General features: G+C 36.9%; 1 protein-coding gene across 2 annotated transcripts in view; it reads right to left on the bottom strand.

Annotated features, from left to right (window-relative positions):
* Nucleotides 1–14,956, bottom strand: part of LOC149570358 (acyl-CoA) — a 428,133-nt gene extending 413,177 nt beyond the window's left edge. The window contains exon 1 of one of the 2 annotated variants that reach the window (XM_089823003.1): nt 14,625–14,956. In XM_089823003.1, the coding sequence (XP_089679129.1) occupies nt 14,625–14,705 (81 nt within the window). In that variant the 5' untranslated portion in view covers nt 14,706–14,956. The remainder of the gene's footprint in view (nt 1–14,624) is intronic. The other variant, XM_089823004.1, reaches the window with a different exon arrangement.
* Between the last annotated feature and the right edge of the window lie 6,980 nt (nt 14,957–21,936).

Below are 21,936 nucleotides of genomic sequence, written 5' to 3'. Positions count from 1 at the left end.
CATCACCAAGAACTCATAGTGCCCATAGTGGCATCGGAAAGCAATCTTGTGCACATCTTGTTCCCTTACTCTAATCTGATGGTAACCCGATCGAAGATCAATCTTTGAAAAATATACTATCCCATGTAACTCATCCAATAACTCATCGATCCTGGGTATTGGGTACCTGTTCTTCATTGTTTTCTTATTGAGGGCTCAGTAATCTATACACATTCTCATGGTCCCATCTTTCTTCTTCACCAGGAACACTGAAGAGGCGAAAGGGCTGGAGCTAGGGTGAATGTGTCCCATATCAAGCAGTTCATTGATTGCTTTCTCGATCTCATCCTTAAATTTCTTAGGATGGCGATAAGGGGTAGCAATCACTGGCTTGGCCCCTTCTTCCAACTCAATAGTATGCTCGAAGCCTCTGTCCGGTGGCCTCCCTGGGGGTATCTCACCAAAAACCTTGTCATGTTTGCCCAATAGCTCCTTGATGTCAATGTGGACTGGTTGTCCTTGATCTGTAGATTCCTTAGGAGTGATCACACACTCTACTGCCCAAACTACGTCATCATGCCTGAAAATACTCTCCATACGTCTAGCTGAAACAATCTTAGGTGCTTTAGATGCCATACCTCTAAGCACCACTCTACACCCATCAGCATCTATGAACTTGAGTTCCATTGTTTGAAAGTTCTGTGAGTACTTCGCTAATGACTGCAACCATTGGACCCCAAGTATGGCATGAATATCACCCAAGTCAACCACATAGAAATCATCTGTAACTGTGTAGTTGCCCATCATAATAGACAATTGTGGAATCCACTGAGTACAAGCTATCTTATGCCCATTAGCCACCATCACACTAAATCCCCCAAAATCCTCTAGAGGAATTTGTCGCTTGTTCACCAATGACACATCAATGAAGTTATGAGTAGCTCCACTGTCAATCAATACTGCTATCTGATGACCTTGTAGGACCCCACGAACTTTGAAAGAGTTGAACTTAGGAGCATTGGAGATAGAAGCAATGATCTCATCATGATTTTCCCCATCTGAACCGTTATTGTCTTCCCTTTGAGGTTCCTCTTCCTCAGAACTGCTCTCATCATCTGATATCACCTCAATTAAATGAGCCTTGCCTTTCCCTAGGCAACAGTGTCCACTAGACCATTTCTCCTTGCAATGATAACAAATCCCCTTAAGCCAACACTCCTATCTATAGGCTTCATCAAAGTTCTCCTTATTACTTTTTTTCTGGAATGGCTTCTTCCCCTTATCCTTATGGGATGTGAAAGGCTTGCTAGGAGCCATAACGCTAGATGTAGAATATTCCATGTCTCTAGTCTTCATGATAGCATCCTGGAGAGAATCTGGTTTGAAGGCCTTAACCCAACCACAAAGAGGCTCTGTCAATCCCTCAATGAAGAGCATCACCAACCGCTGTTCTGAAATATCTGTCACCATAACTGCCAACTGTTGGAACTCTTGTGATGTAAGCATCCACTGAATTAGTCTGCCTAAGTTGTGCTAACTCCCTAAAGTGGAGTTCAGGATCCTTACGATCAAACCTGTCAATGAGCTTCTAGGTGAATTCCAAATATGAAGTAATGTTGGCATGCCCCAAGGTGACAAGTCCATAGTACCACCATTCATGTGCTTCACCTTCCAAATGGAGTGTGGCGTACTGGATAGCCTCTGTTTCCAACATAGGATTGAGCTGCAAATATGTGTCGAGCTTCTGAACCCAAGCTCTAGTTGTACCTTTGTTACTTCCATCAAATGATGGTAAGGTTAGTTTTCCCACCTTATGCTGCAAGTCTTCATTTTGCATTCCCCATTCATTGTTTCATGGTCTATTTCTCAATTTAAGACCACAAAAGTCTACTAGTGACATGGCAGCCTTGAAATCATCACCTAGAGAGTTGTACTCCCTCAAATAATCACCATATCCCTCTTCTCTTACTTGCTGGTCGTGATTTGCAGCACCCTGTTCTCTGAAAAATGTAGTCATAAGAGGCCTAGGAGTAGCTCTACTTGCTGTTCTAGCACTGCTTTGAGCTGCGTCATTGTTTTCTTGACCTCCATTGTGTCCATTCTGCCCATTAGTCCTATGATGATTCCTATCATTTCCATTGTTTCTGTTATCTACCAGCTGTCCAAGGATAAGTGACAGTTCTTCTCTTCCTCTTGCCATTTCATCTCTCAACTCCTGTTGCCCTCTTGCAAGAGCATTAAGCATTTGTTGGGTGCTGCTTTCTTCCATGAGTTCTAAAAGACTTAAGCCCTTTCTTGCCCTGTTATAGAATTTATCCAAAGGATTTATGAATGGAACATTTGGAAACTCTTCACTCATAACCCGTACAAGATGGCAGGAACTTTAGCTCTGATACCACTGTAAAGTGCCTTGACAATTTTTGAAATTTTATCCCTGTTTTTCTGCCTCAGGAATTTTGTCAAACACTTCCCTTGCAGCCTCAGTTTGCTGATGTTTGTTGTTTTGCTATGATTTTTGAATGTCAATGATATTGATGAATACAAATGATTGCAAAATAACTAATTGGAAATCAAAGTGATATGCAACTTCTTTTTATTATTTTTCAAATGCAAGTACATGAAATTCTGATGTAAAATGCACACCTACAGCCAAGAGGTATTTTCACAAACACTTGGTATGCATCCTATGACTATGCAATGAGACGTTTTTACAAACATCTGGCATACAAACTGAACAGCTGAATTAAGTTGATTTCCCTTCAATACTTCAATGTTCACAATGACTGAATACTTTGGTAACAAAAAGACATATATTACTTGTCAAATGTATCCATCTACAATTGCCAAATGTAAATACCAAAAGAACCTGGAATAAGTAGCTGAGATGACATGCTTTTTGGCTTTTCTTTTTTCGGATTTGCTTTTTCGGACTGCTTTTTCAGATCTTCTTTTTCGGACTGCTTTTTCGTCTTTGCTTTTTTGCTTTTCTTTTTCGCACTGCTTTTTCGAATCTACTTTTTCGGACTGCTTTTTCGGCTCTGTTTTTTCGGATCTGCTACGAAAACTGAAACCTTTCTCCTTGCCAACTGATGTCAAAAATTAGATGCACGGGCTGAACAAAAATCACTGAATATTATCTCCCAATTAATCACAAATGAATTGGTTGAATATCAATTCCTCCACTCCCAACTAGGGTTGATATCTCACAACCGAAATTGGCACCTTAGAGTCTTCAAACTCTCAGGCAAGTATGCAAGCACTAAGGCTCTCAGCACAATAGATGAATATGCAACTCAAGATGTGTAAAATGACCCCCCAAAGGCTCCTTATAAAGATTTCACAAGCAACTCCATGAAGCTTCCAGAGGAATCCAGCACTTTATTCTTTTAAGTGACTTTTTGATATTTTATTATGTTAGTCACTTTAATATTAAATCAATTAAATATAAAGTTAATTTTTAATATTTCATTGTTTAGTAACCTTATAAGTAATTAATTTAATATATTTTTTCCCCCTTATTTCTTCCTTTTTAGCCTCCAGGGAAAATAAAGGCTAAAATAAAATAAGTAGCCGGTGCCTGTCAAAAAGGGGACATTACAGATATTGGCACTCTGAAGCAGCAAATGTAGGACATACCAAGGGATTTTGATCAGCTCAGTAAGACGGCAAAGGGGGAGAGAACACTAGGTGAGCACATTGACATACTCTCTGAGGTTATAGGCAATGCGGAAGAGGTGAAGAATTTGATGAAGCGTGTGCCACCACTTGAAGCCAAGAACGGAAATTTAGATCAGCTAGGCAAAGATCTTCAAAAAAGGATGGATGGTCTGGATACTGGAGTGGGTGACCTCGAGAAAATGGTTAAGAAATTGGCAGATCAGAACTGCACTATATTGAAGATCGTGGCTGACAACTTTAACACCCTGCTGAACAAGATGGAACACAGTAAAGGCCAAGACATTAATGCTATAAAAGAGGACCAAGACCCGAGCAAGCGCACAAGGGCTAATTCCAAGAAGAATGAAGGTGCGGAAGCAAAAAAGTTGGATGACATGAAAGCATCTGTAAAAATTATGAACATCCTAGCAGACCAAGCAGCGGACCTTCTAAAGACTCTGTAGTTGTCATGGGGTTGTCTTTTTTCTTTTCATTTGTTGTCTTTTCATGCATAGTTGTATTCTGGCCTCTTGTTTTTTGGCTTGTTTTGTCTATTCTCTTTTGGCTATGAGGTTATCTGTTGTCTGAGCTTCTCTACTCTTGTTTCAATGATACGTTGTACAAGGTTTCAGGTCCTTTAAAACAAAACATTTCTCGTGTCATTGTGTAGAGGCCGAACCTGGAAGTTGGAAGTGTGACAGGTAAAAGTATGGAGGCATAATGAGTCATACTTTCGACCAGCAAGTACTGATAAACTATAGTGACATGGATGAAGACAAAGTAACCAGGGAGGATCAATTGACACAAAACCTCATTCAGGCGTGTTGAGTGGATATTTTGCAACCAACAACTTTGAGTAAAATCCAGTCACAAAATAGGCAGACCAGCCACAATGTGTGAGACAGAATCTCTCCTACCTTAAAGAGAAGGCTCCCCCTTCTCACCATTCCTTAGATCAGCTCAAGATAAGCAAGAAGTTGAGAAATTTGAAAGGGTATTACCAATATTCTTTCCTCTTAGATTTCAAGAAAGAATTCACTTACTCATGGAGCGAGTAATAGGCAAAATGAAACCTCAAACTACACTTCTATCTAGAGTTGTAAATGGTGATACCAATAAACCAACACTAACTCAAAGGCTAGTTGAAAGCGTACCAGTTTGGCTCTAAGTTCGGTCTTGATCTATGCTATAAGAATGATCTTGACTACAGAGTAATGTGAATTGCCGCGATTTCGTAGTCTGACTTAAGGCATGCAATTCATGGTGAGTCGATGAATCGGCTCACCGATTTTTGTGCCAAAAATCACTTGAATCACCAAAATCACGATTCATCCAACAATAGCTAGAAATCGCCAAGAATCTCCACGTGAAATAGGTCGCAGCTAGCATAGAGGGTCAAGTTAAAAACATTAAAAAATAAGCACTTTTTTAATCTTTTCTTTTGTCTTTCCTCTTTCTTATAACCCTAAAGGCTCTTCTAATTGTTTAGTATGAGAAGAAGAGATGAAAAGTGAGAGAGAAAAAGAGAAAAGAGAAACCATAGGGTTGCAAACAGCAAGAAAGAAGAGCATCAAAGAAATCAAAATCAGTTTGAGGAAGCCATAAGATTGCATTGGGAGCTTTAAGGAGCCAATAACAACACTCAACTCATTTGCAAGAGGTAAGTGTTGATTTTTTTTTTGTATGTTAGTGTATTTTTCATTCTTTTGTCAACTTTTTTTTAGTTTTCATTTATAAATCTTGAATATGTTTTAGTTTCTACATGTTTTTTGAATAAATTGCAAGGTGCAATCTTGCAAACCCTACAATGTTTTTATAACAAATTGCAAACATCTATTTGATTTTACATTATAATGGTTTCATACATGTATAGATATATGTATATATGTCTATACATACATATATATATATATAATTCTTAATATGCTTTTACTATTATCGGGCTCTTCTCCATTTAGTTATCATGGCATCATAAACCACCGAAAGTCATATTACGTTGACCTATTATGACCCCCAATCATTGGGTTATCATGCTGATTGAATCGGTGTTAATAAGGATGACTTTCCATGTCCACGTAGAGACATGACTCTACGTGGTACATGACCCTACATGGTACTTGTACCAAGCAGATTCATGTCCCTACATGGGCATGACTCCTTGTTTCTTTATATATACTGTGTGTATTCGCTGTGAGAGAACATTATCAATATACGGCATAATTAGTATCTACAGCAGCGAAATACATAACTCTAATTTGCATTTGATCCAAGTTATATACCTTGAATTATATCACAATATTGTCTGAAGATTAGTGAGTTGAAAAGTCTGCTATGTATTTGATTTTATTTGTTGAAAATTAATATTATTTCAGCAGTAGTTCAATATTCAGTTTGCATATTATTATAAATTCCTTCTTGTTCATGTTATACGGTTTCAAATCTATGCAAAGACATAAAAACAATGTAAAGATCCTTGCTAAAAACACCAAATAAACTACCAAGGCTGAAGTAGGAATTCTGTCAAACACTTGGCAATACAACTAGTTTCCGTACTCAAGAAATAATATAGAATATTCAAAACAATTGCCCAAATACAACTTCCAAAATTCCTTCAGCAGATAAAAACTTATGATATAAATTGATAATCAATGCTTGTTACATAAGATAAGTTCAGATAGCAACTGATTATTATGGACTGTTACAGCAATGCCAACCCTTGCTACTAATTTATCAATGATTTGGCAAATTAAATCAGATTAGAAGAACCTGGAAATTGTTATTAATTTATGTTCACGTGCTGGAGATCCCACTGGAAGCCTGCGACTTTTATTCTGTCCAAAACCAGTGACTGTACGGACTGCAGGTACGGCCGCACCTGTACGGCTGCTGTACGATTTTAATATGAATTAATTCCCTGCCAAATGTATGCCGATTCTTGCTGAAATTGAGTCGCCCAGGTCTTTTAAATTCAAGGAAATTTGGTAGTTGAATTCCAAATCGAAAATGAGGGGTTTATGTCTCCAAGTTTGCTCCCGATCTGATCTTCTAGAATAGCCAGTTTTGTATCAGAATTGTATGTGTAATCCGCCCCTCTCTTTGCAACAGTCCTTCTACAAGTATAGTGAAATCTTCTCTCTGAAATGACTCCCTAAATGTTCACTTCCAACCCTAATCTGAAATCACCATGAAGCTCAACATGAAATGGCAGAGCACCACTTCCAATGTGCAACCCTTCAGAAGGTCTTTCACTCCCTCAGTTATGCAATCTCTTGAGAGGTATCGTTCTCAAGGATTATGTCGAATATTTGCAGACCATCAAGCTCCACAAATGCTCATAGAAGATGTAATTGACTTATCATATTCCCCCGTCCCCAAATGAGAGGCCTAGCCCCCTATTTATTCACTTTTCTAAGAAGTTGCTAGAACTTCTAGAAACATCCTTTATTAAATCTCATTATAATGCACTTTTTCTAGAACTTCTAGAAACTCCCTTTATAAAATCTTATAATGCACTTTTTATAATAAAGTAATTTTATAAAATAAAAAGTGCAGCTCAACTTATAATTATAACATAATAATGAAATATAACTTCTTAACACTTCTTCAAGAGCAAGATACGACCATCTGATCCGCAAAATTGACTCCCTCTCCACACTATTTGCCTACGAGAGTCTGGAATAGGCAAATCCATGATTAATGCCATGTCGAATTAAAGAGGGGACATTACAGCCCGCCCTTCCTGAAATTGCTTGACCTCAAGCAATCTCAACACCAGGTGCTGCAAAATAGCTTCCCCCTCCCAAGTAGCATCCTCAACAGGTAGATCTTTCCACTTAACCAAGTATTCTCTGATCACTCTTCTGCGAAGCTGCTTTTCTCTGCTCTCCAGGATGGACTCTGGTACTAAAATCAATTTTCCCTCATCATCTAAAGGAGGTAATACTGCAGAAGGCACCACATTCTGACCCAAAGCCTTCTTGAGGCGTGACACATGAAACACATTGTGCACTCTGCTATCTGCGGGAAGCTCCAACTCATAAGCCACTTCACCAACTCGCCTGATAATCCTGAATGGTCCATAATAGCGTGGCTTAAGTTTCTCTGCACCACTCTTCTTAAGAGTAGATTGCCTGTATGGCTGCAACATGAGGTAAACCATATCATCTACCTCAAAACTACGCTCAGTTCTCTTCTGGTCTGCATACTGCTTCTGCTGGTTCTGAGCTCTTGCAATATTGTCTTTGAGGGTAGCAACTATATCCTTACTCTCCTGTAATAATTCACCTGCACTGGGTACCCGGCTGTCGCTCAACAACAAATCCAAGAAGCTAGGTGCTTCATAACCGTAAAGTGCCATGAAGGGTGTCATCTGTATAGTCATGTGATATGTAGTATTGTAACAATATTCGCAGAGATATATCCATCTGACCCAAGCTCGCTGCTGAGCTGCTACATAATTTCTTAAATACCCTTCCACCCATTTGTTCACAATCTCTGTCTGACCATCGGTTTGTGGGTGATAGCTAATGCTGGGTGTAAGCTCCGTGCCACATAACCGGAATACCTCCTGCCAAAAGTGACTCATGAAACGGCTATCCCTGTCACTCACAATGTTCCGAGGCAATCCGTGCAATCTGAAAACCTCCCGAAAGAAAACTTCTGCCACCTGAGCTGCTGAGTGTGTAGTGGTGACAGGAAAGAAATGAGCATATTTCGTTAATCTATCTACCACCACATAAATACAATCCCGTCCTTGTACCTTGGGCAAACCTGTGATAAAGTCCATGGATATGCACTCCCACTTCCTGTCAGGGATCGGAAGTGGCTGTAAGAGCCCTGCCGGATAGGTATGTTCTTGTTTGTTTTGCTGGCAAACAAGACACTCTCGAACGTACTGCAAAACATCAGCTTTCAGCCCTTTCCAAGTGAACCGCTCTCGAACTGATCTGTAAGTCTTGAAGTACCCGGGATGGCCTGCTGTCGGTGAGTCATGAAGTGCTCTCAAGATCAGTCGCTTAACCTTCGATCCTGGGACTAGGTAAATCCTGTTCTTGTAAATGATCAAATCATCTACAAGTGTGTATCTAGTATCAATCACTGTTCCCTCTACTATATCGGAGGCCCATGTATCCCTGGCATACTCTGCTATAATCAAGGGTCGCCAATCCTCTGATATCTGAACCATAATGGTGAGGTGTGGCCTTCGAGATAGAGCATCTGCAACAACATTCTGAGTTCCCTTGACATATGAGATGTCAAAATCATATGCCTGCAACTTACTTACCCACTTTTGTTGGCGATCATTCAGGTCCCGCTGTCCCAAGAAATGCCTCAGACTGTTATGATCAGTTTTAATACAAAACTTGCTACCCACAAGATATTGTCTGAATTTGGCCAAAGCATGCATGATAGCCAACATCTCCTTATCATATATACTGAATGATCGCTCGGGTCCTCTGAGCTTCCTGCTCTCATAAGCTATGGGGTGCTTATTCTGCATAAGTACAGCACCTACTCCCTCTCCAGATGCATCACATTGAAGCTCAAATGGTTTCGTGAAATCAGGTAGTGCTAGAACTGGGCACGTAGTCATTATCTCCTTAAATCTCATAAAACAGTCCTGTGCCTTCTGAGTCCACACAAATTCCCCTTTTTGCAATAGATCTGTCATGGGAGCTGCATGTCGTGAGTAGCCACTGACAAACCTGCGATAGAAACCACATAAACCAAGGAACCCCCTTAACTGTGTAAGGTTCTCTGGTGGAGGCCAATCAACAATGGCGCGAATCTTTTCAGGATCCATCCGCACTTCATCTGCACTAATGATGTGTCCCAAATATAATAGCTCGGTCATCCCTAAGTCACATTTGGACTCCTTTGCATACAAGGACTCCTTCTGTAGAATGCTCAACACCGTCTCCAAATGCTCTAGATGCTCCTGCCATGATCGGCTATAGATCAAAATGTCATCAAAAAACACCAGCACGAATTTCCTCAACTGATGGTGGAAAACTCTGTTCATAGTGGACTGGAAAGTGGCAGGTGCATTGGTCAGGCCGAAAGGCATGACTACAAACTCAAAGTGCCCACAATGACATCTGAAAGCAGTTTTCTCAATATCCTGTTCACGGACTCTGATCTGGTGATATCCTGATCTCAAATCAATTTTTGTGAAATAACAGGCCCCATGCAATTCATCTATCAACTCATCAATGCGAGGAATAGGATACCTGTTCTTAATGGTTCTCTTATTTAATGCCCTGTAATCAATACACATCCGAAGCGTTCCATCCTTCTTTTTTACCAAAACAACAGAAGATGCAAAAGGTGACTTACTTGGTCGGATGTGCCCCATAGCTAGCAACTCCTCAATGGTCCTTTCGATCTCATCCTTGAGTCGCTTTGGATGTCGATATGGTGTGATCATGATAGGTTTAGCACCTTCCTCCAGCTCAATAATATGCTCAATGCCTCTGTCTGGTGGCCTGCCTGGTGGAATCTCACTGAATACCTTTTCGTACTTAATCCTCAATTTCTGAATATCAGGATGATATTCCGCCTTGTGTTGCTCCTCCTGTGTAGGTATCAAAGTACAAACTGCTGCCCACTCTATATCATTATGCCTAGTTAATCTCTCCAGCCGCCTAAATGAGATAGTCCTGATATCACCATTACGGATAGCCTTAAGCACATGAGTTCTACCATTCACCTCAAATTGTATCTCCATATCTTCTAATCTTAAGGTAACCACCTTCAATGAATGTAGCCACTGCATTCCAAGTACTATGTCCATGTCACCCATGTTGACCACATGATAGTCCGCCTTAAACTCATAGTTGTTCAGGCGCAAAGGTAGGTCTCGTACCATCCTGTCACAACGAAGAGTGTATCCATCAGCTACCTTGACTCTTAGTCCTTCGAACTCCTCAGTAATGAGTCCACGCTTCTCTACAAATCGTGCATCAATGAAATTATGCGTGGCACCTGTGTCCAACAATGTAATAACCTTCTATCCAGCCAAGACTCCCCGAAGTCTGAAAGATCCCTCTCTCTGGATACTAGACAGTCGTCATTCCTGTAAATGTAGCTCTGTTTCCTGCCTTTGCCCTGCACTGTCTATCTCCTGCTCTCCCTCTGCTTCATCAGGATCCTCATCATGATGTTCTGAACCATCTGAATCTGATTCTTCGTAATAAGCCCACATTGCCCGGTTGGCCTTCCCTTTTGGCCTCATAGGACAGTCATGGCCGTACTCATACGGTCCTTTGCAATAGAAGCATAGCTTCTTCCTACGCAAGTCATTAAGTGTCTCCTTGTCCAGCTTCTTACTTTCTTCCTTAGGTAGCTGTGCCTCTCTATGAAAGGGTTTCCTGTCCTTATCTCTTCCTGAAGGGAAACTCTTTGCCTGAAATTTATTTTTAGAAGCTGAAGAGGAATCCATGTCACGAGCTTTCTTGATGGCTTCCTGCAAAGTGGGAGGGTTGAGAGCTTTAATCCACCCTCTCAACGGATCAACTAACCCATCCATAAATAAAACCAATAGCCTTCGTTCAGATACATCTGTTACTAACACTGCAAGTTTCTGAAACTCTGAAATGTATGTTTCCAATGATCCCCACTGTTTAAGCTGAGCTAATTCCTTGAAATGGAGTTCTGGATCCTTCTTATCAAATCGTTCAATCAGTCTCTCCGTGAACTCCACATATGAGGTAATGTGTGCATGACCCATAGTGACCATACCATGATGCCACCACTCGTGTGCTAACCCATCCAGGTGAATTGCTGCATACTTAATAGCTTCTTCCTCAAACATAGGGTTCAATTGAAAGTATGTGTCAAGTTTTTGAACCCAAGCTCTTGCTGTAGACTTCCCCGAGCCATCATAATATGGTAATTGAAGTTTCCCTACTTTCTTCCGTAGCCCATAGCTCTGAGTCCTGTCATGTCCATGGGGCATATGCTTCATCCTCACATCCATATATTCTCTAAAGGTGATTGCAGCAGTAAAATCTGGACCTCCGGCTTCCCAATCTCTCCTCAACTGATCCTGTATGTCAGTGATTTGGGGTTCTGGTACCGGCTGCTCTGGAGCTCTAGGGAGGAACGTGGGAATCATAGGCCTTGAACTTACTGTCCTAGCTTGCTGGGGTACATGACCGAAATTGTTCCCCATTTGTTCTCCTCTATTATGTATCTCATCCTGATTATTCCCATTCCGATTGTTACCATTCTGATTATTTCCTTCCCCTAGGTTAGCGTTCAACCCCATTTGACGAGCCATCATCTGCATCATAAGCTCCATTCTCTGATTCTGTTCCTGTGCTCTCTGCTCTGCTAATCGCTGTCCCTGTGCCAAGGTGTCTAATAACTGTAAAAATCTTTCCTCTCGCTGATCTGGACCGGCATTCCCGCCCCTATCCATATTGTAGTCGTAGTCTTGATCAAAGAATACCTCTCCTGTGTCTGTATGACTGGATTCTATGTCTACCTGGATAGATGAACTAGACTGATCGCTCTGCAGATCTGAAGTCCTATCTTGTCTTGCTTTGGTGTTACGGAAATTATAATGCCTTTGTCGCATGCTCTGATTTTAGTGTTTTGACATTTCGTCAAACACTTTCCCAGCTGTTCCAAATTCCCGAGAAGAACTCCACAGGATGGCAGGTCTTTAGCTCTGATACCACTGTAAAGATCCTTGCTAAAAACACCAAATAAACTACCAAGGCTGAAGTAGGAATTCTATCAAACACTTGGCAATACAACTAGTTTCCGTACTCAAGAAATAATATAGAATATTCAAAACAATTGCCTAAATACAACTTCCAAAATTCCTTCAGCAGATAAAAACTTATGATATAAATTGATAATCAATGCTTGTTACATAAGATAAGTTCAGATAGCAACTGATTATTATGGACTGTTATAGCAATGCCAACCCTTGCTACTAATTTATCAATGATTTGGCAAATTAAATCAGATTAGAAGAACCTGGAAATTGTTATTAATTTATGTTCACGTGCTGGAGATCCCACTGGAAGCCTGCGACTTTTATTCTGTCCAAAACCAGTGACTGTACGGACTGCCTGTACGGCTGCTGTACGATTTTAATATGAATTAATTCCCTGCCAAATGTATGCCGATTCTTGCTGAAATTGAGTCGCCCAGGTCTTTTAAATTCAAGGAAATTTGGTAGTTGAATTCCAAATCGAAAATGAGGGGTTTATGTCTCCAAGTTCGCTCCCGATCTGATCTTCTAGAATAGCCAGTTTTGTATCAGAATTGTATGTGTAATCCGCCCCTCTCTTTGCAACAGTCCTTCTACAAGTATAGTGAAATCTTCTCTCTGAAATGACTCCCTAAATGTTCACTTCCAACCCTAATCTGAAATCACCATGAAGCTCAACATGAAATGGCAGAGCACCACTTCCAATGTGCAACCCTTCAGAAGGTCTTTCACTCCCTCAGTTATGCAATCTCTTGAGAGGTATCGTTCTCAAGGATTATGTCGAATATTTGCAGACCATCAAGCTCCACAAATGCTCATAGAAGATGTAATTGACTTATCATATTCCCCCGTCCCCAAATGAGAGGCCTAGCCCCCTATTTATTCACTTTTCTAAGAAGTTGCTAGAACTTCTAGAAACATCCTTTATTAAATCTCATTATAATGCACTTTTTCTAGAACTTCTAGAAACTCCCTTTATAAAATCTTATAATGCACTTTTTATAATAAAGTAATTTTATAAAATAAAAAGTGCAGCTCAACTTATAATTATAACATAATAATGAAATATAACTTCTTAACACTTCTTCAAGAGCAAGATACGACCATCTGATCCGCAAAATTGACTCCCTCTCCACACTATTTGCCTACGAGAGTCTGGAATAGGCAAATCCATGATTAATGCCATGTCGAATTAAAGAGGGGACATTACAAACAAACAAACATTTATTTCCGGAGCCATAAAAGGGTTTAAACATTTAACGGAGAAATTAAGAGTTGGATGCAAATTATTTGACTAAATTCCTATCAGCATTTGGTTCAATTTTTGGGCAATTATAGTGTGTCCATTACAAAGCGGTCTTGGCTGATACAATACATGTTGAACTCATGGTGAGCACTGTTGTGTACGATCTGATGGGAAGCCCTCTAAGATTGTTGGCTTGCACCTTGATCAAATCTCAGTAATACTCCAACTCGAGTGTGCATCCATTCTCATGAGAGATGGATTCTTGTGAACCCCGACTCATGAAACATGGGTCAATGAGTTTGACTCGAAGAACTACATAGTTGAATCCCAACATCAATTTCACAATTTGACTTGCTGCGGAAAATAACTCTTTACTAAAATTAGTCAAACAATAAAATTAGTCAAGGTTAAGGGATTTCATTCAAAATTGGAACAGCCATAGTTGGCAAGATATAAGTAACTCTATAGGCTCTGAAGAGTGAGATCTTGACACTTCCTACTGTCAAAAGGCATTTGGTCAAATGGCAATGACTATATTATAGGCACCTAAATGATGGTGAGTTTAAATCTTCTACAATTAAAAAAAATGTTACCTAGGCTCTATTAACAAGTATGGCACTAAGGAACATCAATCTCACCGCTGCATTTCGGTAGATTTTGTAAATTTAAGAAATTTTATGTTTAAATTTGACATAATTTATTTTTTCAGTTGCCTCATGAGAATTTTGAGGGAACATGTTTACAATGACGTAGTTAAACAAATTAGACAGATTTTAAAATATAGCTGAAATAAAGTACTGCGAATGAAAATTAATGATGTCTACAGTATCTCTACTTGTATTCAAAATTATGCCAGTTTTTCAAGCAAGTGGAAAATTAAATTTAACCATTTCACTGTTCAAAATACAAAAACAAAAATATAAAATCGTAAATGGAGTTTCTTCATAAACTAATTTACAATTGAGATAGAAAATAATCGTCACCAATTAAAATTTAAAAAGGCTGCAATTGACTCACAGCATTTGTTTTGGTTGAACGAAGGCGACTGGCGGGGGAATTGGAATAGCAGAGACCAAATGAATGCCCCGCCACGGCCATTTTGAAAAGGCAACTCGAGCAGCAGGAGAATGGCAGCAACTGGGTAGAGTTCCGCTGCCTTCAATAAAGTGATTACCCTCTTTTCATCTTATTTCCTCTCTGGTAAAGATATTCGGTTTGTGGCGCTGAGCCTACCTGCTCTTGTCTAGATGGAAAAAAAATTCCCGACAATTTTGTTGGTAATTTGGTTAAGAATATTAGTTTTTTCCTTAAAAAATTAAGTTCGTTCTGTGATGTGAATATCAGGATTTAAGTTCGTTCTATCATGTAGGCTATATATTGCACTCACCTATGCTTATTTCAACCAATTATATCTTTTTTTTTAAATTAGTTTTTATGGTTATTTTTCAGTTGTAAATATTTATTTGAGTGAGCTTATATATACTAAAATTATATAGTTTTTCTTACATTAATTATGCATATAGAATTATGCATATAGACATCTAAATAGTTATATTCTTCAATCTTTCAATATTTCATATGTAAATACATGTATTGCATCATTCTATAGAAATATTCTACCACTTGTGATTTGTAGTGCAAGGACCTTGAATATTTAATAATGATATAACATATGAAGTATTTAAGAAAGATACAATCTTTATGAGCATCATCAAAAAGATATGTATGTAGCTATGTACATGTATACACATGTATACACATACATATACATGCACATGCACATGCATATCAATTTGTACCAAACTATATCTTAATTTATATTTAAATATTTAAGTATTTCATTCTATTTACACTTAAATATATTTTTTATACAAAATATATTCCACACACTAAAAGTGATTAATATTTTGAATACTATTACTCATTACTTCTATATTAATTATTTCTATTTTTTATTTTAATATTATATAATCATTCTATTTAAATAAATTATTGTTGTCAAATTTTTTATTACATATATTCTCCTTCAATTTCTTGAATTTATTTAATAATTTAATAAACTTTAAATAATTACAACTTGTAGCAAATACAAGCCACTACATGACACTTGTTGTATTTGTCGTAGGCAATGTAACTATTTTCATATCATTGAAACATTTCTTAAGTTTTATAATTTATTGATTAATTTCATATATTTTATAAATGATATGATTGGGTGATTTGATTTTGTGTTATAGAAGCTCTTTTTTGAGAGGGTTGTCCATATTGCATTTTTCTCAGCGAATTTTCAGAAAGAATTTCAATCTTATAGATTATGAAAATTTAATTATATTAACAACTACTACATTTTTAAATATATATTTTAAACATTAATTATCTCATAGCTTAACCTTACTACAATTTGAATAAAATATCACACTTAAAATAAAATCTATATTTTAAAATTAAAATAAACAATCAATTAATCCTTGTTATAATACTTTAATAAAAATTAATAATTTATATTCATGAGTCAATATCATATTATCAATGAGTTGCAAAAATGACGAACAGATCAAAAACAACAGATTTCTCGAAAAAAGTAGAAAATAATAAAAGGGTCGAACATCACCCCGTGGTGAGCATCTACAATTATCCACAAAACCCGAATCAAACCTCTAAACCTAAAACTCAAAGCTCTGCGATTCCCTACACATTGAAGACTACAAACAGTTTTGAAGCATTATCAACACAAGCGGAAGGAAATCTATAGCTAGACTAAATGGATTCGAAGCCCTAGTCTGACTCCATGAAGCTCGAAATGTAGCACTTTCCATTAGTCAAAAGAACAACGAAGAGCAAGATGGAAAAGATTGGCAGAAGGTAGTAAATTGAAGAATCAAGAGATTAAGCAATACCCAATCAATAGAGAAATCAAGAACTATCAAAAAAAAGAACCAGACTGACATAAGAATCAAAAAGATTTCTTCAGCAAGACAAAATATTCAAAAAATGGAGATAGCATGAAAAACAAAGCCTCACAAGGAAATACCCAAATGCAAACTTTGACTCTGTACAATATTTCTCACCCTATAATCATTTTAGTTGTGAATTGTATACCCTTAGGTCCACCTAAACCTAATCTTCCCCTATTAGCTGATCCCCCCAAAGAACAAAGCACCTTACCCACAAGCTCTGTTAAATTCCTAGTCTATATACCACCTCATAGAAAAAGGAAACCAAATCTGCCCAAACACGAAAAAATCAAAAATATCCTTCCTAAAGGAGGAAATCCTTATGATAATCGTGATATATTAATATTAGTAATGAAGCCAGTGAAAATAGATGGCAGGAATGTTCCATATTGGAAGCATATGCACTCTGGAATGGACCAGAAAACTACAAAGCAAAACTGGTAAGAAATTTAGCAAAGATTTGTGGTTCATAGGTAAGTATCACTACTCATGCTAAGCATTTTTTGTATATTCATTGTCTAAATATTAAAATTAGGAATGAATTAGTTGGATCTGCTAATTTTTTTTGTAGAGGATACGCAATTAAATTCTTGGCATGGGAACCAAATTTCTTTGAAAATAGCATCAAGAAATAGCAAATTTCAAAGTAGATTGAATGCAAAAAATTTCCAACAAAATTAAATAACATAGCACTATTAAAAAAGATAGGGCAATCTTTAGGGAACCAAATAGGAATTGAATCAAATTTTAAAACTTAAAGCAAGATTAAATTCTTAATCAACATAGAGCTAGGACAAAAATAAAAATAATAATAATAAATAGATCAATCTACAGATTAAATTTTACTAACTACGAAGGAGAAATAAATGGAATAGTAGGAGAAAAGATCAGTTTGGATAATATTACTAATAATCTTAAAGAAACCCTAAGGAACGTCGACAGATGGGGAAAAAAGGTAGATGACAAAAAGAAGGAAGGAAATCTCATAAGAAGTGAAAACCTAGATGTATTAATAGAAGGAAAAGATAAGAGGCAGCTAGCAACACAAGAGGATCACATGGAACACACAAAGAGAACTAAAGAACCAACAGTTGAATTGAAGAAAATCCAGAAAATTTGGTATAAGATATCAAAATTCAAAAAATGTGAAGAATGTAAAAGAGAGAAGGAAAGTCTAAAAGAGATGGAAATCAGTATGAAAATTTTTAATAAATTAACACATGAGGTCTTCCTTCTACAAAATGACATAGAAGATCAAATAATAATAGAAGAACAAAAACACAAGGAGCATAAAGGGAAAAAAACCAAAAGACCAAGAAGCATAAGAATTGACAAAAGAAACAAAAGCAGAGGCAAAAAAGAAATTAGAAGAAGCAATCACAAAGAATCCAAAAATATCCGAAAGGAACCAAGATTCAAAAGAAAACTCCAACAACAGCCTGGAATTAGAAACATACAAGTCGAAAGGAAAGAGACAAAAAAAATTAGAAAAAGAAAAAATCGAAACTCAAACATAGCTAACAAACATCCCGAAAACAACATCAGAACATTGGAGTAATGTAACAATCAAAAAAAGCCAAGGAAAAAGAGCTATAAATTTTGGTAGACACCAACTAATGGAAAGGACCTATTTGAAAGTAGAAGGGAAGAGGAACAATAGATGAAAAGAGATATAACAAAGGAGCCTCTAATACCAATGGAGATAAAAACACTACTTAAAGAATCAGATTTAAAGAAAAGCCAAATAGGTAACAAGAAGGAAGATCATGAAAATCAGCTAGGGAACATTCAGATATGGGAAGAATTTGGAGTGATGGAGGAGCCAAATCAATCCCATGAAGAAGAAGAGAACTTAGACAACAACAAAGAAGGTAAGGATCCAAAGAATGAAGAAACAACATTAGAAGTTTAGATGATCAGAGAATTACTAGAAGAAGAGGAACATAAAGTAGAAGAGATAGACTTAACCACTTTAATCAAAGAATAAATAGCCCTGGATAATCTAGGAATATCCATCAATCAGGAAGAACTCAAAACTCTAAATTGTGGCAAATATAAACCAAAAAGAGGAAGGAAATCATTAAAAGAACTAAGGGAGGCAATAAGACAAGCAAAGGAGCAAACAAAGATTAGTGAGATCCTACAAGCAAGGAAGGGGAAGATCATTCCCAAGGATAAATGAGAATCACAACTTGGAATGTTAGGGGACTAAATGCCCCTAGCAAGAAATTCTTATTAAAGTGTAACCTCACATTTCTTGAAGTAGAAGTCATACTAATCCAAGAAACTAAATTAAATACAGAAGAAGGGAACAAGTTAGGACTAAAAGTAGACCAATGAAAATAGCATTGAAAGAATCAAATGGGGCTTCAGGAGGACTAGGAATTATCTAGAACCCTCAAAAGATAGACACAAATATAATTACTAGAAACAATAATTAGATGGGGTGCAGAGTCAGTAGTCTCATAAATAAGCTCTAGATTATATTGCTAAACATCTATGGACCCACCCAAATATTAGAGAAAGCAGTAGTTTGGAATGAAATCAGCTCATTCCTGGGTAATTATCGGAATGAAAATATTTTTATTGGAGGATATTTTAATATAATACTAAAAAGAGAAGAAAAATATGAGGGATCACAGAATATTCCACGTGCCATAGTGGACTTCATAAATTGGGCAGAAAGTGACACATTAATAGATATTCCAACCAATAATGGAATATATACATGGAATAATAGGAGGAAATATTTCAGCTGCATAGCAGAGAGACTAGATAGATTCTTCGGAGGAGGAGACCTAAGTGACATAGACATGGATATTAAAGCAACTATCATGCCCTTGGCTGGTTCTGATCACTTTCTTGTTCAATTAGATATAGTTGAACCAATAAAACCAATGAGAAATCCATTTAAATGCAAAAAACTGTGGTTCTTAGATAAGAATTTTATGGAAAACATTGAATGTTGATGGCAAGAAGGACAAGTCTATGGATCAAAAATGTTTTGCTTTGTTACCAAACTAAAAATGATTAAAGAAAAAAATCCTAAAATGGAATAAATTGCAATTTAATAATATTTTCAAAGAAAAACTAAAAATTGAAGAAGACCTGAATGAGTTAAACCAAGAAAATATTAAGAAAGGAATGGACAATGAGAAATATATTAAAGAAAAATAACTACTCACAAAATAGGAAGATATCTTAGCTAAGGAGGAAATATTTTGGAAACAAAAATCAAGGGAGAAATGGTTGGCAAAAGGAGATTGAAACACAATTTTTTTCATAGCAGCTCTCTATATAACATAGCAATAAACAAAATCACAAAAATAAAAAATAAAGAGGGTAATATGGAAGAAAACTTGACCAAAATATTTGAGATATTTGTAGATTATTTTAAGAATATACTTAACAACTTTGAATCCTCAAACTAAATAGCTCAAGATAAGACGTTGAAAGCAATTCCAAAAAATATTATAAAAGAGGAGAACAAGTCTCTCAGTAAACCTTTTTCACTACCAAAAATTAAGACGACACTTTTTAATATTATTCTTGATAAATCACCAGGACCAGATGGATTCTAGGCTTTCTTCTTTCAAAAATGTTGGGAGATTATAGGGGAAGATTTATGGATAGCAATAGAAGCATAAAGAAATGGAGGATCAATATTAATAGAAATTAATCATACTTTCCTAACCCTTATACCGAAAAAAAGTGACGCTAAGGAACCAAGAGACTTTGGACTGATAGCACTCTATAACACTATATATAAGATATCATCTAAAGCTTTAGTAAATCGACTTAAAGTTTTTCTTCCCAAATTGATCGCGGAAGAACAAAGAGGGTTTGTGCCAAATAGATCCATTCTAGATGGTATATCAATCATCCAAGAAACTATTCATCCAACATCTAGGAATAAGGAGGCAAGTTTGTTGATGAAATTGGACATTCAAAAAGCTTAGGATAAGGTAGATTGGAGATTCTTATATAAATCTCTAGAAGCATTTGGATTTTTGTGTCAATGGAACAACACCATTTTTCAATGTATTTCAACTCCTAAAATTTCACTTCTTACTAATGGAACCCCAAAAGGTTTCTTTGGCACATCTAGAGGAATTAGACAAGGTGACCCAATTTCACCTTTCCTCTTCATAATTATGGCAGAATCCTTCAGGAGAACCATCAAACTAGCACAAATTGACAAAAAAAATTAAAGGAATTACGATCACAGAAAATATCCCAAACATCACCCACCAACAATTTGCAGTTAACACAATACTAACAAGAATTAGTTCCAAAGAAGAAGCTGAAAACTTTAAAAAGATAATAAAAAACTACACAAAAGCATTAGGAAAAAGAATTAATGCTAAAAAATAAGAAATCTTCTTCCTCAATACGCCATTAGAAATGGAAGACTAGATTTGTAATGAGTTAAGTTATCAGAAAGGAACCTTTCCATGTAAGTATTTAGGAATTTATCTAGAAAAAGGAGCAAAGAAGAATCAATGTTGGGAAAAGATATTAGAAAGAATAGACAGTTAGACGGAAGCTTGGAAAGGAAAGTGGCTAACTAAAGTTGGTAGAACAAAAAAAATCAAAGCAGTTCTTTTAGCAATACACATTTATCAAATGTCATGTCTACACATACCGAAAAACATCAACAACAAAAATAGAAACAAAGCTTAGGGATTTCTTCTGAAAAGGAATAAAAGATAAAAAGAAACCAGCTTTAATATGATGGGAAAGATTTGCAAACTAAAAGAAGCTGGAGGATTAGGAATCAAAAACCTCAACTAGCAAAATGAAGCACTGGGAGCTAAACAATTATAGTAGATGTACCAAGAAAGAAATAGCAAATGGGCTAGAATACTATATAATAAATATTTGAATGCAGTAGATAGATCATCACTCCAAAGGACTAAGAATCCCTCAAAAGGATCCAAGGCTTGGAATTTCATGCAAAAATGTCTATCTTTGATCTCTAATTATGTAACTTGGATCTAGGAAGAGGAGATGAAGCCTTATTCTGGGAAGACTCTTGGAATGGTTACCCCCTAGATAAATTGAACCTATATACCATACTAAAAACTTACTAACTTTTGAATGGGGATATAAGGTATCAAATTACATCCTATACACATTAGTTGATGGAGAAGTAATATGGAAATGAAAATCTCTAGACAATATAGGACTCACACCAGAAGAACAGGTAAAACTTGAGGCTATTCTAGGAGATCGATTAATCAATTACAATGATAGGGCAGACAAACTAATCTAGACGACTTCAAAAGATGGAGTATACAATGTGAAGAAAGGTTACAACCTAATAATCAATCCCAAATATGACAAAGCATGACCATGCCTTTAGATCTCTGTTA

This window comes from Cupressus sempervirens, chromosome 3 (assembly GCF_028749045.1).
Source record: "Cupressus sempervirens isolate cs-2001-9-10 chromosome 3, ASM2874904v1, whole genome shotgun sequence".
Classification (NCBI taxonomy): domain Eukaryota; kingdom Viridiplantae; phylum Streptophyta; class Pinopsida; order Cupressales; family Cupressaceae; genus Cupressus; species Cupressus sempervirens.
The sequence above is the reverse complement of the archived record's forward strand: the minus strand, read 5'-3'. Positions and strand labels throughout refer to the sequence as shown.